The 17,817-nt window shown below is 32.1% G+C and overlaps 1 protein-coding gene and 1 pseudogene across 2 annotated transcripts; both read right to left on the minus strand.

Moving 5' to 3' along the window:
- Positions 1–320: 320 nt before the first annotated feature.
- On the minus strand, positions 321–2,109 carry LOC149497410 (uncharacterized). 2 transcript variants are annotated; one of them, XM_089718799.1, is made up of 2 exons: positions 1,634–2,109; positions 321–1,133 (listed from the first exon to the last, which is right to left on the minus strand). In XM_089718799.1, the coding sequence occupies exon 2, from the start codon at positions 1,112–1,114 to the stop codon at positions 542–544; it is 573 nt and encodes a 190-aa protein (XP_089574925.1). In that variant the 5' UTR covers positions 1,115–1,133; positions 1,634–2,109; the 3' UTR covers positions 321–541. The 2 variants fall into 2 exon arrangements, with proteins under 2 accessions (XP_089574925.1, XP_089574924.1); XM_089718798.1 differs by lacking the exon at positions 1,634–2,109 and having other exon boundaries at positions 321–1,439.
- A 7,616-nt stretch (positions 2,110–9,725) lies between these two features.
- On the minus strand, positions 9,726–17,757 carry LOC149497411 (pentatricopeptide repeat-containing protein At4g16470-like; annotated as a pseudogene).
- Between the last annotated feature and the right edge of the window lie 60 nt (positions 17,758–17,817).

The following is a 17,817-nucleotide window of genomic DNA, read 5'->3' on the forward strand; positions in this document are numbered from 1 at the left end:
CCCAAATACAATATTAAGCCTAAAACAATTTAAGTCAATAGCCACAGCCCTAGTTAGTTCTAACCAAGCTTCATACTTTTGTCACCATGTAATCTCATTTACAGGACTACATCAAAATTAAATTACTAATCTTTTTAATCTTATCTTAACACTGAAATTGTCACATTTAAGGAAAATAGTCAAATTAATGTAATAAGTGGCAAAAAAAAAGAAAGATGTCACTTGAAAAGGACATAAAAACTCCATCAAATGAACATGGCCCTCTGCAAACCCTTTAATGCCTTTTTAACCATTAAGAGAAAACAAAGGCCATATGGTACAATTGCTTTAATGAGTATCCAAAGTTTGGGAAAAGATCCAAAAACAGAGGAAACCAAACATATAACAGAAAAATTAAATTACCACAGAAGTATTAAAATGCAATTAAAATTCTATAAAATTGATAACTCCAAATCCACAAGGATCAAAAAGCTTAAGTTATATAATTAATTTGTTTAAATAAAATAACTATAAATTAAAAGAAGTAATTAACTTTATATATTTAAGCTTCAATTTCAAACCTTGGGCATTTGATTGAGCCTATTGATATGTCAATCTCAATCAAATTTTCCTCTTCATTCATGTCGTTTAATTCTGCCAAAAGCTCCATTAAACCTCCATGTTGCTTCAATAACGATCCTGCAGAAGCAAAATCTGGCAATTTCTTCCGCATATTTATGAACTTATTAGATTCTTCATCTTCTTTGTTATTATGTCCGATGTAATGTCCACTTGGAAGTGCAATTTCAATAAGACTTTCCTCATCAGAAATAGATCCATCAGAGCAATCGGAGCTCCGAAATATTTTATCTTGAAATGACCACTCTACTTCTGAATCTTCACTTGTTGATGATCTTGCTAAGTAATTATCTTCTTCTTCTTCTTCCTCCTCTTCTTCTTGATCTTCTTCTTTCTTTGATTCTTTAGATACAATATCTTTGTCTTGTACTATTTTAGGTGAACTCCCTTGATCAGGCACCGAAATAGTCTCATCTTCGATTGATTTCTCTACTGGTTTTTGCTTGGAGAAGTTCAAAATAATGGTCAATATAGTTAAAAGTGAAGTAAGAAGCATCGATGAGAAGGCGCCGTAGCTGAAAACACAACCAAGGATTAAACCAAGAAAAGATATCCATGAAAATGGGTTTTTCAAGAAACAAGAAACAGAAGCCATTTGTTTTGTTCCTTACTTTTAATAAATTAATTTTATAATAATCAGTAATTATTTGCAAGAAAATTACGTAAAGAAGATGATTTTCTTGTTTATTGAAATTACTTCAAGTTATCTAAAGATAAGATCTATAGAAGATTTATAAACATATATATATATATAATTAATATATGAAAAAAACCAAACGAAAGAAAGAAAATGTGCTAATTTTTCGCTTAACTTGCTACTGATGTTGTTTCTTAATGAATAGATATGAAACAAGACAGAGAGCAACAAATGGAAGGATTTGCATGTGGAGATACAAAGAGAGTAATACCAAAGTAAGAATGAACAAGAAGAAGCTTAAAATGATGATAAGCAGTGATAAATAGTGTTTAGTGCTTGGAGATTGAAGAAGAAGAAGAAGAAGAAGATAATTAATACCTTATTATTATTAATTAAACTGATTTGCAAAGAAGAAGGAAATGTAAAAATAAATATTAAAAATTAAGTATTTAAAATTTGTTCTTGTATGCAAGTGGACTTGTGCCCTAGCTATATATAGCACAGAGTGTGTCTCTCTCTCTATATATATAACACTTTTCAAGCTTCTAAAAAAACTGGGTTTTTCTTGTATAACTCCATTCAGCTATAAAACTGATTCTCTTGAAAAACACAATTGATGTTTACTTAACTTCCTTAGAGCCTGGATATTGGAGAAGCCATGTGCTTTCATCTGAGCTTACCACATGACACTTCCAAGAGAAAAACAAAAACAAAAACAAAAACAAATAGAAAAATAGTAGATCAATTAATTAAACACAAGAACCCAAAATATCAATATATATTATAATTAATTATTTTCTTCTTCAGCCTTTTAGATTCTTTACCCTACCATTAGAACCCTAATTCGTGAAAGCTTTAATTATGAATATAGGAAACAAAATAAGCATTATCCACTAATATAATATTACATTTGAAATAGCTTCAAAAGAAGAGAAACAGTTGCATCTTTTAAAACTGTTCAAACCTTGCTGATCGAAAATCAGAAACTAATTTTTTTTATCATTTTTTCCATTTTCTTTTTTCAGTATTGGCAACAAAAACCAAACCAAAGATGTTAATGTGTTCACAGGTGCATAGTGCCACATTTTAAAACAAACCTATGTCAGATTTTGCAGTCATACACAAAAGTCTAGATAGAGAGGAGTAAAAAAAAATCCAATTGATATAGAATATATGGAATTTTCTTTTTTTTTTAATTTCTCTTTCTGTTGTTAATTTTCATTTTTTTTTTTTTAGAAAAATGTAACAGAAAAGTGAAATATTCTATGAGTACTCAGTCCAAAGCATAGAATCCAAAGGCCTTGGTAATTTGTCTCGACTTAAAATGGAGCGTTTTTAGTCAATTATTATAAAACTAAGCTGATTAAATTTTTCTGTTGCTAATTCTGTAGTAATAAACTTGTTGTGGGACTGTAAATTGGAACCCTAACTGAAATAATTAATTAAAAAAATTGTAAGAATACAGTGTTTAATTGGGGAAATCAGAATCTCAGTCATAATTCAAAACTAATTAATTACCTATCACATGGAACATGAAAATAAACATTAATTAAAACCTTTTTTCCCCCCTTTTTTGCATATAAAAATATTCAATCACAAGATCTTATGATGAGAAATGGTGAGAGGGAGCTTATTCTTTTATGTTTTTCAACAACCAAATGGATAATTAACAAAATCTTGAAATGTTCATATTTATATTTATATTAATAGTGGATTGAAGTACATGCTTTTGTGGTTAAATATGGAAATGGGGTGCACCTCTAATGATGCCTTCAACAATGCTTTAAACGAATGGGCCATCACTGTGTCTCTGCCTACTTGGAAGGCTTTGCCCCACTTCACCAAAATCCGGTGCAAACCACCACCGTCCGAGAGGTCTATCCAACCACAATACTTTATTGATTTTTCTTTTCTCTTATTAATTTGGTGTGACCCTAGCTATTGAACTTTTGAAAAATTAAAACATAGCATGAAATTTATATTTTGACACCACTAAATTTCACCTTTTAAAAAATTATGAATTTTAATTTTTTACCAATGTATATATTTTTAGTATGTTAAAATTATTATCATATTTACCGGCATCTACTTCATTGTGTGAACAGTGTTTTTGGTTTTCTGTTTAGTATAATTTACGTACATGTTGTACGTAAATTCCAATAATGAACAGTAATACAGATAGGAAGCAAAGCAATAAATCTGTAAATGAGAAACAAGATGTTGCCACTTGTCGGCCAGTTGGAAGTGCAAGCTACAGAAATTAAGGAAGGCCACATGAAACCCTAACCGAGTGACTCCTTTGAATCCATTTTTAATTAATTATTTTGCATTTGTTTCTTGAAAGAAGAAAATTGAGAAGAAAAAATCCGACAGGGAGCTGGGGAGTGTAGGATAAGGAATGTTTTAGCTGTGAATTTCAATATTCTTTTGAATCAGGACCTTTGGAGGGGACCATATCTAAGTTTTGGTGAATGTTTCTTTGTATTTCTCAACTTTTATTTGATCAACTTTCTGCATTGAATCTGGAGCTTCTTTGCTATGCACTACTTCCCCGTGTTTTTCCATTTTGCCACCACTTATCTATCTTCCAATAGCCATTTCATTTTAAGTGACTCTTTCATTTTCCATTTATCATATCCAATTCACTAACGAGCAATTTGAGTCTCAGCTCGAAAAAAGCTCATTTGAAATTATTCGATAAGTTCAATAAGTTGAGTTCGAACTCTTAAAATAATATCACGAATCTCACAAATTAGTTTCATAATATATTTTTAAGCTCGATTCATATACACACGTTTGTATATCCACTAGCATACCATAATTTATATCCACTTATACTGCTCATCGACTCGATATACCCAAGTTATATCATACTTAAACAAACACTACACCAATTATACTATTTATAATAGTACCTTTTACATATATTTTAACATCATCATATCATGGGCAGAGCTGCACAATATTTAGCAAGAGCCTTTTTTTGTCTTGGACTCAAGTTGATAGGTTTACTTTGTAAAAATTTTAATATAATTTCTATTAGGATTTTCGGTAATTTTTAATTATTTTAGATGAATTTTATTTATGTTTTTATTTAATTTTAATTTTCAAACAAGTTTGTAGTCATTTGTGTACGAGTTCGCACACAGGTAAAATTGCCCATCACAAGTCTCCCTTCACGGTTAAGTAGCGATGTTCAGCCAAAGCAACCGCAACTTCTTCCATTATATTCCGTACTTTTACACACCAATAGATAAAAAGTTAAAAAGTACAATAGTTCTTTGTTCAAACACAAAACTATTATTACATTGAGACTAGTTCATTGGTACGATTAACCAAAAGGCGTTTGAAAAAGCTAACCCACCATTTTCAGGTATGTCTGTGGTGAGAGCTATCATTCGCAACCAAGATTTTAAAAAGGTAAAACATAATATAATAAAATATTATTTAGAAAAATTATAAAAAGAATAAAAAAAACTGGAAGTTAATTATTTATTTTATTCTCAAAATATAATTTTTTTTTTCAATTTCATCCATGGGTAAATTTAATCTATAAAGTTCATATTAATATAGAAACGTAAAGAAAAAAGGGATAGAATTACCCGATACATAGAGTTCAAAATATTTTTACTTACTAGACTAATTATAAATAGAGATAAGTAAATTATCAAACCGAACTGAGGTGATTAAAAAAAGGCAAATCAAATTTTTAAGAGTAATATCGAGCTGGTATTTACAGTTCGATTCAATTCAATTCTTGCAGTATTTGTTTGGATGAGTTTGATTTTAAGTATAATTGATTGATTTTATGAAATCAAGCCAAACTAAAAGAATTGAATTATGTCTAATTTTTTCTCTATTTTTTGCAACATAATTGAATTTGTTTTATATTTTAAAATTAAAAGCTTTAAGATTTAGATATTATTTTATTAAAAATGAAATAAACTGATCACAAATTCAGAGTTTTAATTTTTTAAATTAATCCAAAAGTTAATTTCAAACACAATTGAAAATCTAATAAACAGTAAGATAAAGTTATGAAAGTGAAACGCTGAGTTTTGAGAACGGAGAGCGGCGAACAGAAACTAACACCATCCTCGGTTTTGAAGGGGAGAAAAGGCTATGTTTCACCCGCTATTTAGGCTCTTTGATTTCTGTCCTCCTCTCGAAAAGCCTAGAATTCGCTTTCAGACTTTCAGTGCCTCAAAAGAACAGTTTGCTCATCTCAAGATGACTTTCCCATTCCCCTTTTCAACAAAAATTATATCCAATAGTAAATTGCTCCATTTTATCTTCACTTAGCTTGGATTGCTTTTTTGGAGGTTTTTGATTCGATATGAATTCAATTTTCAATAGAATTTACTGTTTGCTAATGCAATACTTGTTGTGGTACTGAATTTTTGTCTAATTTAGTGTCTTGCATGTGTTTGATGAAAGTTCTCAATGACCTCCTAAAGCAATAAATGAATTCAATAAAGTTTCTTGGAATTCCATATTTCATGTTTGATGCAAACAAAAATGTCCATTGCAGAACTAAAAACTAAATTTTATGAAATCCAAACATAAGTAAAGCAAATCCTATCATTTATTATGAATTCTATACTTCAAATTCATTTACAGCAAACAAAGGGTTAGCTAACTTGTAATTATGGATGTAGAGGCCAATAAGAAATCTTATGCTTTTAGGAGAATAGCTTGAATGATTTGGTTCTTAATAACAATGCTAATAGATGGTTTAAATGTTTAAAATTGATTTTTAATTTAAAATTGATTTGCCTAAGATATGCTTGTAATCTTTTAGTTGAAAAAAGCATGGAAGCCCTTGTTTATGGGACAGATTTGACAAGAAGAGAGAAGAATGAAAAACATTTATGGGAGTTTCGGAGTTTAAAATGAAAAAAAAAAAAAAGAAAAAAAGAGAAATAGAGATTAGAAAGGAGTTGTAAATGTATTATGTTGGAACTCTATTTGTATAAACTAGAGAAGAAAACTCTATTATGTAAAAGAAAAAGATTAGAGAACTCTTTGTTTTTGATTGGAACTCTATTTTTTATAAAATAGAAATTCTGTTGTTAATGGAACTTTGTGTTTTTGTATTCTGCTGTGTTAGTTGTTTTAGTGTTTATTTTTATTCCTCCTCCTTACCTCCATCTTCCAACAGAGTTCTAATAATCTATATTATATATAAATGTAGAAATAAGGAGAATAATTGAATTTTCAGTATTGTCTGTAATGAAATTAAAATATCTTAAAATAGTGTTAGTCATAGCCAATTCAAAAAATTATATTTTATATCAATGAGTGTTTGGATGAGTGGTTCAACACTCTTCTCACTTAAGTAAGGTCAATGATTTGATCCTTGTAAACGGAACAAATACTTGTTTGGAGCACTTTACCTTTTTTTGGACACACCTGGTGTGAGCACGATTTAGCTCTACCCTAGAGAGCTTGGAATACACGTGGTTAAGACGAAAAATTAAAAAAAAGAAAAATTACATATTATTATTTGATTGAATATAATTTTTAAAAATTATTTTTTAAATAAATATATATAGATGATAAAAAAAAGTATATTATTTTTTTCTGTATGATTATAGGGAAAATTGAGGATTTATTTGATGAGGATAGAACGTTTCTTTTATATAATTTTTTTAGTAATTAATTAACTTATTTATTTGAAATTTGCAACTTAGAAAAATAGAGAAACAAAATTAGATCCTAACAATATTTGCTTTGTAATTTTCATTTATTAACTTGGCTATAATCAATTTTTTTTTTTTGTCTATCAACATCAAATTTAATTAATCAAAATTTGCGGCTATAGAAGGGGTTGATTTTTAAAATTAAAATTGATTATTTTTTTAATATAATTTATTTCTTGTTGTATATTGAATTCCGAAAAGAGTTATATTCTTCATAATAATTTTTTTTAGTTTTTATTTTTTTTCGTTATTGAATTAATTTGTAACTACTACCACTTTAATTTAGTAAGAGATTTATTGCAATAAATAGATGACATTTTGATGATTAAACATTTTATTTTTGTAATATTTTCTCTATTATATTCTAAATCTGTTTGACTTGAAAGAAAATAGTGTTTATAAAACTGGAAAAAAAACTAGAACTATATATTTCTGTTCTGTGTCACTTTTGGGGTTTCAAGAATTTGTATGTACGTTCATATATTCATTTCTTCAATGCACTGGGTAAGTAATACTATTAATATAGCTAAAGTAATTATCATTATCAATTTAGATAACCTCATAATTTCTTTTTTTACCCTGCAGTAAAAAATAATTTTTTATTATTATTTATTATAGTTGTATATAGATATTGATCTGGAGTTGAGAGCAGGAGGTTGAAAATTGAGTAATGACTTGTTTTCTTTTTGAGCACATATTAAAGTTTTAAGAATCTGCATTTATAAATTAAGGTCTGAAGGCTTAAGTTTAGGAATTGGGTTGAAGTTTATTTTAAGACTACTTATTATAAAAAAAATAGTATTAAATACATAAGAAGTAGCATTACAAGTAGTTTGTACGACAAAGTCTCATACAAATTAAACAATTATATTTATTTTAACTTAAACAAAACTTTATGCTTTAATAGTATATAGATTAAAAAAAATTAAAAGACTACAAAGATGTAACAATCGTGCAAGTCACGTCATATAGAAGACTGTATTTTCTAAATTTCCTAAAGACATAAAAAACTTATTTGACAAAATCAATATTAGAGTTTCAAATTTGCGATTGAAGATGAAGCATGGTAACTTCATCAAAATTGTGGTGTTTCCTCGAATGTTCTAGAGGTTGTTTGATGTTGGTTATGCTATGTTTTTTCCAGGAAAAGGAAAGTTGTGCCTTAAACAAATAGGAAATTTGTGGTGCTTTGAGTTGTGAAAACCCTATTTTAAGAGACTGCTATGTATCAAAACTGCAGAATCTATATTTGAAGGGACCGACATGCTCATAAACTGTAGAAATATTTGTTGAAGGGACCTATGTAAGTCCAAAAACTGCTGATAATTGAAGGGGCCTGCGCATGTCCTTAAACTGCTAGTTTATGAAATTTGTTGTTTAAAAGCTATGAGCCTTATTTTTATTGAGTCTTGTTATTAAGAAGTTGATTGAAAGAGGAGGGTGTGAAGTTGAAGCTACTGTAAAAAAGAAGAAAAAGGAGATGAAAGTTTCGAGAAAAATATCAAGGAGAATCAAATTTAAAATTGTTTAATACGTTGAAGAAGAAGAAGACTTAAATCTCGAGCAAAATCTCAAGAAGTGTTGGAGAATGAGATTTTGCTAAGATATGTTTGTATGACATTAGGTGAAGAGTTATTTTTGTGGAAATGAATAAGGCTCAATTTGCCCATTGAATTTAGGCACAATATATAATTTAAAAGTTAATTTTTTGGACAATTTACCCCTTGAACATGCACTAAAAATACAAAATGCTCAATTTTTTATTCCAAAAATAAATTATTTGATATAAATCAAATTTGATTGAAAAGTAATTAAATATTTAATCTAAATCAAATATAATTTAAAAAATAATAAATATTTTTTAACCAAATATCAATATAATTAAATCTTTTTCTAATTCTATATTTTTTAAAATCAAATACTTGTTAAATTATTTTTAAATCAAATACTGTATGATTATTATTATATTTTTAAATAATTTTTTATTTTCTAGAATTTTTAAGTAATTTTATTAGTTAAAGCTATAAAACAAATTTTTAAATATTTGAGTATTTTATTTTTTTTGTGTAAGTTCAAGGGGCAAATAATATAAAAAATTAAATTTTTAGAAAATTATATACTGTGTCCAAATTCAGGGAGTGAAATAAACCTTATTCCTTGTATAAATATAGTTGTTGTGACAAGGTGTGCTGAGACCTATTTATTATGAAGATGATAAATTAGACGAGGCTGAAGATGTTGACATGATTGTTATGGAAGCATAGTTGGTGGATCAGAAGTCACAGATTAATTAGAGAGCTCACCAGAGGGCATCATAAATTCATAATGATGGTTGCTTTTATAAATTTGCAATGAGGCTTTTGCCTTCTACCTCCTTAAGAGTTTAGATACAGAATGCTATTTTTTTGTTTGTGTTTTTTTTTTTTTTTTTTTTCTTTCTGAATGACCTTGTCCACTTAGTTTGGATCCGATAAGAACTGGATTGCAGTTTGGAGCTGAACTTTGATTGTATTTTTGCAAAAATGTACCCATTTGAAAACAATAGGACGTTGATACAATAATAATTTTAATATTTGAATAAACAAATCATTAAATTTTCTCTTATGCAACCACTAAGAGCATGTCCTCCTTGTACCTACCTCCACTAACATATTCAATCCAATGCAGGTAACTTAGGCAATGAAGAAGACTCCAATAGTGGAAAAGGCATCTTCAATTTCCAGCATTCTTTACGGTTGATCTATGGCATTTCTACATCATGTCAGCAATCATTCACTAAATGATGCTACATTCAATCTTCTGCAAAGAATATTCTTAGAAATTCTTTCAGTCACAGCCACCTTGGTGTGAATCCTACAGGCCCCCAACAAAGCCGACCATAATGCACCATCAGGCTTCATTTCCATCCTCGTTACCAATTCCTCAGCTTCTTCTATCTTTCCTGCCCTCCCTGACATATCCACCATGCAATTATAATGTTCTAAACTAGGCTTTACCCCAAACCTCTCCTCCATCATACCAAAATACTCTTTTCCCCTTTTCCACCATCCCTCCATGACCACTTGCACTCAAAACTGCAGTAAAAGTAACAGCGTCCACCTTCATTCCCTTTTCCACCATTCTTTCAAACAAGACCAACACATCACCTACTTTCCCATGCATCCCATGACCCATCATCATTGTTTTCCATGAAACCTCATTTCTAACATGGATTTTGCATTTTGCATTTTGCATTTGGCCTTCTAAATCTTCGCATTTTGCATACATATTAATCAAAGCATTCGAATTTGCTTAATCAAAAACATTTGGGGTAAAACTTTTGAGTGCCACTATTTCTGTATTGTTCTCTCTGTAAGCCTACTATTTTTAATAGTGGAAGAAATACTCAAAATTTGTCTCGTAGACGTAGCCCTAAACAGTTAAGGATGAACCACGTAAATATCTATGTGCCATAATTTTTATTTTTCATTGCATAATTATTCTCGTAATTTTTATCACTGGGCGCTAACAAGTGGTATTAGAGCTGAAGGTTCCAATAGATCCAACCAGGCAGATAGCGGTACTAGATCCGTGGATATATTTTGAAAATAAATATAACACGACGACGAGAAAATTACGACGAGTCCATTGGTGCAGTCCGTTCGAAAAGATGTTGCAGAATCGACCTAGTGATGAATAGTAAAACAGTAACTCAAATTTGGTAGTGAACCGTATTATTGGCGTTATTGTTGTTGAGCCCGTCACTGTTAAGCCCAACACTATTCACGTATAATACTATTCATGTGTATAGTTATTATTCACGCATATAGGTACTATTTACGTATACTATTACTATTCACATATACTACTATTCACATATATAATTTCTGTTGGTGATAATATTCTGCACAAGTCAAAAATGGACGATAGAACAATAGGCACAATGGTTAGACTCAACTCATCAAACTATGCAGTATGAAAGATATTAATGGAAGATCTTCTATGCTGCAAAGATCTATTTGAAACGATTGAGTTGAAAGGAGTCAGGCCAACTTCAATAAATGAGACTGATTGGAAATCGATTAACAGAAAAGCAGTCGCAACTATTAGGAAGTCTGTTGAAATGAGCGTCATAAATCATATCGCTCATGAGAAAGATGCCTATTCAATCAGAAAGAAGTTGGAGGACATGTACGTGCGGAAGAATGCCCAGAACAAAGCTTTTTTAATTAGGAAGCTTGTAAATCTAAAGTACAGAGATGGCGAAAGTACTTCAGATCACTTGGGCAAATTCCAAGAAATAGTGAACCAACTGACGATGTCAAAACTAGTGTTTGACGACCAGGTGCAGGCACTATTCTTATTGAGTTCCTTGCCAGACAGTTGGGAGACGCTGACTGTTACGCTCAGTAATGTGTCAGAGGGGAATCTAACCTTAACCACAGTTAAGGGAAGTATTCTGAATGAAGAAACTAGACATAAGGAGACTGATACGAGTAGCAACTCAGATGCACTCGTTACAATTACAGAAAGGAGGGGGATAAGCAAAACCAGATACCCCCAAAATCTAAACAAACGTGACAATTCACGGAGAAGATCCAAGTCAAGAAAAGGTGTCACTTGTTATTGTGGCAAGCCCGGTCACATCCAAAGGCACTACAGAAAGTGGAAGAAGGAATGATCCAAAGAAAGTGATGAGGAAAAGAAAGACGATACGGAGGTAGCCTCAGTAGCTATTGATGTTGACGCACTTGGTGATGGTAGTGCACTAATTTCTCATGCTGGTCTCAGTGAGTGTTCCACAAGTCAAAAATCTCTTTGGATTAATGACTCTGCATGTTCTTATCATATTTCTTCAAAGAAGGAATATTTTCCATCACTTACCCTCGGAGATTATGGCCATGTCAAGACTTTGAATGGCACATATGTGAAAAATTGCGGCATTGGAACAATATGCATCAAAACCAATGCTGGTTATGATCTCTGGTTGGAAGATGTGAGATACACTCCTACGGCAAACTTCAATCTGATCTCAGTTCATTGTCTTGATGAATTAGGTTATGTAAATCTGTTTGTCAACAGAACTTGGAAGCTTTCCAAAGGTAACCTGGTGTTTGGAAGAGGAAGAAAGTTCAACACCCTCTACTACACCTAGGCCAAAGTTTGCACAGGAGTGGTGAATGCAGTTGAAGATTCATCTGCTGAGTTGTGGCACAAACGACTTGGTCATTTGAGTGAGAAAGGAATGGAGACTCTCACTAAGAAGAAAATGCTCTCTCTGAAAGGTTTGCCTCTAAAAATATGAACTGATTGTTTATTTGGTAAACAACATAGAGTTTCATTTCAAAGATCCCCTTCTCCTTCTAGAAAGCTTGGTATTCTAGAATTGGTACACACTGATGTTTGCTCAATGGGTGACAAATCCTTGAGTGGTTGCTCATATTATGTTAGCTTTATTGTTGACCATTCTAGAAAGGTGTGGGCTTTACCAATAAAGTCAAAAGACCAGGTGCTGGATATGTTTAAAGTCTTTCATGTCAGTGTTGAAAGACAAACGGGAAGAAAGTTGAAATGTGTTAGAGCTGATAATGGTGGTGAGTACAGAGGACCATTTGAGAAGTATTGCTCAGAACATGGCATCAGACTTTAGAAAACAGTTCCTAAAACTCCACAATAGAATGGAGTTGCAGAGAGAATGAACAGAACCATTGTTGAAAGGGTTAGATGTATGCTCTCTTATGCTAAACTTCCGAAAACCTTTTGGGCTGAAGCAATGAATACTGCAGTTTACTTGATCAACCTTTCACCTTCAACCTCTCTCAACGGAGATGTACCAGAAAAGATCTAAGCTTAATTCGAAGTCAAAAACAGTGTATCTTCTTGGGTTATGGAAATGATGATTTTGGGTACAGATTATGGGATCCAGTTGAAAAGAAACTCATCAGAAGCAAAGATGTAGTATTCCTGGAAGACCAAACCATTGAAGACTTTGAGAAAAATGAAAAGCCAAAGTCTATCAATGAGTTTCCTGTTAGTCTTAATGCAGAACCTCATGTAGAACCACAAAACGATGAAGAATATGATGGTAAACCAGTTCAGAATGATGTTGAACCAGGTCCTACAGAAGAACTGCCTCAATTGAGAAGATATGCGAGAGCCAAGATACCTTCCCAAAGATATTCTCCTAATGAGTATGACTTGTTGACTCAAGGGAGAGAACCAGAGAACTACCAGGAGGCAATGGAAGATTGTAAAAGGAATGAGTGGTGGAAAGCCATGCAAGATGAGATGGAGTCCTTGCATGAGAACCGGACTTATGAGTTGGTGAAACTGCCTCAAGGTTGTTGACGCGTGTTTTTTATGCCCCGCCTGATCCAATGATGATACGAGGATGAATGGGTCAATGCCATCTAGAAGTCTTTTAATCCAAGGATTTAAACAAAAATAATAATAAACAAATAAATAAATAAAAATAAAAATAATTAAATTAAAAAAAAAAAGACGCGTGCTACTGTAGCTACAGTCCTAACCTAGCTCTATAAATTCATCTCTTTCTCACAATTTTCACAACTTCTTCACTTCTTTCACACAACTTCACAATCTAAAAAAACCCTAAAAAAATACCCTGCAGCCACATTCTCCTCCAGAAACTCTTGTGAGTTAATTTGGAGGAAAATTGGCATTAGATATTAATTTTAGGTGATTTTAACCATAAAAAGAAAAATTAAAAAATAAAAAAGAACACATCAATCCTTGGAAACAAAGCTTCTGGACATTTGATCCATTTACAATCCTCAATCTGAGGATCAGGTAATTTTCTTAACATTTTTGTATTTTTTCTTTACATATTTTTGTATTTTTTACATATTTTTGTGATTTTAGTAATTTAAGCTTCTTTAAATTGTATTCTGTTCATATTTGGCTATTTTATATATCATTAAATCATATTTAAACAAGCAATGATATAAAAAAAAATACTTAAAAATGAATTCTGGGTAAAAATCACGCAGCTGTTCATCAATGAACAGTAACTGTTCATCAATTTTCCCAGAAATAATCTATGAACAGTAACTGTTTGTTCAATGAACAGTGGCTGTTCATCAATTTTCCAGAATCGATCGATGAATAGTAACTGTTTGGTCACCGATGAACAGTAAATGTTCTTAATTTTCAAGAAATCGATACTATTCATAACACTGTTCACACACTATTCACATACTATTCATTATTTTTCCCAGAAATGATCGATGAACAGTAACTGTTTGTTCATCGATGAACATTACTATTCATCAATTTTTCCAGAAATAATAACAAAAAAAATATAAATTTTGTAAAAAAATAAAATTTAATTTCTTCAATAAATCTGAAAATAGCCAATTATGAATAGATTGAGCTTAAAATATTAAAATGTGATTATATATATTTATTTGTATGAATTTTATTATTTTATTATTTGTATGAATTTTTATTGGTTTATGGATTTAATTTCTGATTTGATCTGTATATATATTTTTGGATTCGGTTTGTTACCCTCCTTGAACCATAAGGCAAGAGTGGGTCATTTATTTATTTTATTTTATATTTTTGACTCGGTTTGTCGCTCGCCTTGAACCATAAGGCAAGAGCGGGTCTTTTTATTTATTTGGTTTAATTGCTTGGATTTAATTGCTTTAATTTGAATAATCGCTATATGATAATTAGATTTGATTGGGACGATTAAATAATTTTTCAAATAGGAACTCGGTCCGATTTATTTGGGTTGGGTTTAAGTAAATAAATAATTTGGCTTTTCTAACTAAAATAAATTAGAAATCATAGGTTAATAATAGAGGCCGGTTTTTCCGGGCGTCGGCTTCCAACGGGCCGACGTACCCAATTTCCTTACCCAGAATCGCATTGGTGCGCCTGACCAGTCTTTTAAAATAATTTGGCCTTAAAACAAAATTGGGTTTAAAATGGAGTCATTTTTATAAAAACGGTCCCATTGTCTAAACAATGAGTGGCGACTCAAAATTGTTTATAAGACCGATTTATCGGCACCGCATCCAAAACAAAAACATTTTATCCAAAAAACCACAAAAGGATGTTTTCGGGTCCTTCGGGGGGATTTTGGGCGAAAACAAAGGTAAGAAGGCACTAAAAAACAAATGGGTGTTCAGGTTGAAGACTAAACAAAACAACTCACAACGGAGGTACAAGGCAAGACTAGTTGTGAAGGGTTTCGGTCAGAAGAAAGGAGTTGACCTTGAAGAAATTTTCTCACTCGTAGTCAAGATGTCTTCCATTAGAGTTGTGCTCGATTTAGCAACTAGCCTGAATTTGGAGATCGAGCAACTTGATGTAAAGACTGCTTTCCTCCATGGTGACTTAGAGGAGGAAATTTATATGGAGCAGCCAGAAGGGTTCAGAGTCAAAGGCAAAGAACACTTGGTGTGTAAATTGCAGAAGAGCTTGTATGGCCTCAAACAAGCTCCCAGACAGTGGTACAAAAAGTTTGACTCTTTCATGGTAAATCACGGGTATGAGAAAACTACTTCTGATCATTGTGTATTTATGAAAAAGTTCGTAGAAGACGACTTTATTATTCTCTTGTTATATGTGGATGATATGCTAATTGTGGGACATGATGCTAAGAAAATTGAGAGCTTGAAAAAGGGACTTGGAAAATCCTTTGCCATGAAGGATTTGGGATCGGCAAAATAGATTCTCGGAATGAAGATCTCTAGAGACAGGAAATAGAGAAAGTTGTGGCTATCTCAAGAGAAGTACATCAAAAAAGTTCTCAGCAGATTTAACATGGGCAATACGAAACCATTTTGTACTCCACTTGCAGGTCATTTCAAATTAAGTCTCAGTCAATATCCTTCAAGTGAGAAAGAAAAAGAAGAATTGAAGAAGATTCCTTATGCATCTGCAGTTGGCAGCTTGATGTACGCCATGGTATGCACAATACCGGATATTTCTCATGCTGTTAGTGTTGTTAGCTGATTTTTTTCAAATCTAGGTAAAGAACACTGGAATGCAGTGAAGTGGATTCTCAGGTATATTAAGGGCAATTCCAAAATCTGCTTATGTTTTGGTGATAATAGACCTGTGTTAGATGGTTACACAGATGCAGACATGAGTGGTGATGTTGATTCACGCAAATCAACTTCTGGATATCTGATGACTTTTGCAGGAGCAACAGTTTCTTGGCAATCAAAATTGCAAAAATGCATTGCACTCTCATCCACTGAGGCGGAATATATCGCCAATACAGAAGCTAGCAAAGAACGCTTGTGGATGAAGAAATTCCTACAAGAATTGGGTATAGAACAAGAAAAGTATATTCTGCTATGTGATAGTCAAAGCGCAATACATCTTAGCAAGAATTCGACCTTTCATTCAAGGTCAAAGCACATTGATGTAAGGTATCATTGGATACGTGATGCGCTGGAGATGAAGTTATTTCATATTGAAAAGATTCACACTGATAATAATGGCACTGATATGATGACTAAGGCTTTGCCTATGGAGAAGCTTGTCACTTGCAGAAAGATAGCCGGTATGGCTAATATCCCCGCTTGAGTATGCAGGGGGAGATTTGTTATGGTGGTGCCAACTCAATGGGACCCACACATGTTGCAAATAAATAAAAAAAGAGAGAGTGGAAACATGTGGGTCCTGTGGGACCCACAATCTTTGACAAAAGAAAGAAAAAAAAAAACAAAGAAGAAATCGGTCGACGCCTTTTCCTTCTCCTATAAATAGGAGAGGATGCAACGCTTCAATACACAAGTAGAGCAAAGCAAAAGAAAGAAAAAAAAATATTTTGAGAGTTAGTTTTAGAAAGGGTTCTAAAACTAGGGTAGAGAAAATAGTGAAGATAATTTGAGGTGTTTTTGGGAAACATTTTTGAGTGCCACTATTTCTATATTGTTCTCTCTGTAAGTCTACTATTTTTAATAGTGGAAGAAATATTCAGAATTTGTCCCGTGGATGTAGCCCTAAACAGTTAAGGATAAACCACGTAAATATCTGTGTGTCATAATTTTTATTTTTCATTGCATAATTATTCTCGTAATTTTTATCACCGGGCCCTAACAAAAAACAAACCCATTTACCAAAACTATACCATGGACTTGCTGTCCAAGCCAAAAAGCCGACAGACTAGCACAAGATTTTAGCACGCTAGGCAAGGTATGGCGATCAATGGGCTTATTAGCGAAAAGCATGTGATGAAAGAAGAAAAGCGAGTTGGAGAAAAGGTTGAGAGGGGCGTAACCCCTGATAATGGAGTTAAAAAAGGAAAGTGGTTTGGTGGTTGGTGAAGGAGAAGAGAAGAGTGGCTTCGCACATTTGGGTACAGGAGGCATAGGCAGAGATTAGTTTGAACGAAGGAATTCATGATGAGAAACGTCATTAGTTATTGTTTGAGCGTGGATTTGAAGAAGAGATTTGAGGTTTTTTTCATGGAGGTGCAGCCATCAAGAAGGGAGGTGTAGTAAGGGATTATGGCCTGAGGAGTGGACATATGGCAAGAGATTTCAAGGAGCAGATAAAAATGGTGCATCTGAAATATAGTTCAAAAAGAAAATGGTAAACTTATTTCCCGTTTCCTTGGAACTGTCGAACGAACTGCCTTGATCTCATTTTTCTTTTGGAAATAATGAGCGATTTGCTACTCAGCTTGTTGGCTATCTGTCACAAGAGGCAGAATGAATGAAGAATTTAGGCTTACTTTATTGGTGGGAAGTCAAAGTCTGTATATACACTAGTACCTTTTAGGGTAACCGTTCATTTACCTTGAGGTTACCAACAGTTATAAATGGATTTGAAATAGATAGGAGTTATAAATGAATTTGAAATAGATAGGAGTAGTGAAATTATTACTCATCACAT

This window comes from Jatropha curcas, chromosome 3 (genome assembly GCF_041381405.1).
Source record: "Jatropha curcas cultivar XTBG-Jc1 chromosome 3, XTBG_Jcur_1.0, whole genome shotgun sequence".
Lineage (NCBI taxonomy): Eukaryota > Viridiplantae > Streptophyta > Magnoliopsida > Malpighiales > Euphorbiaceae > Jatropha > Jatropha curcas.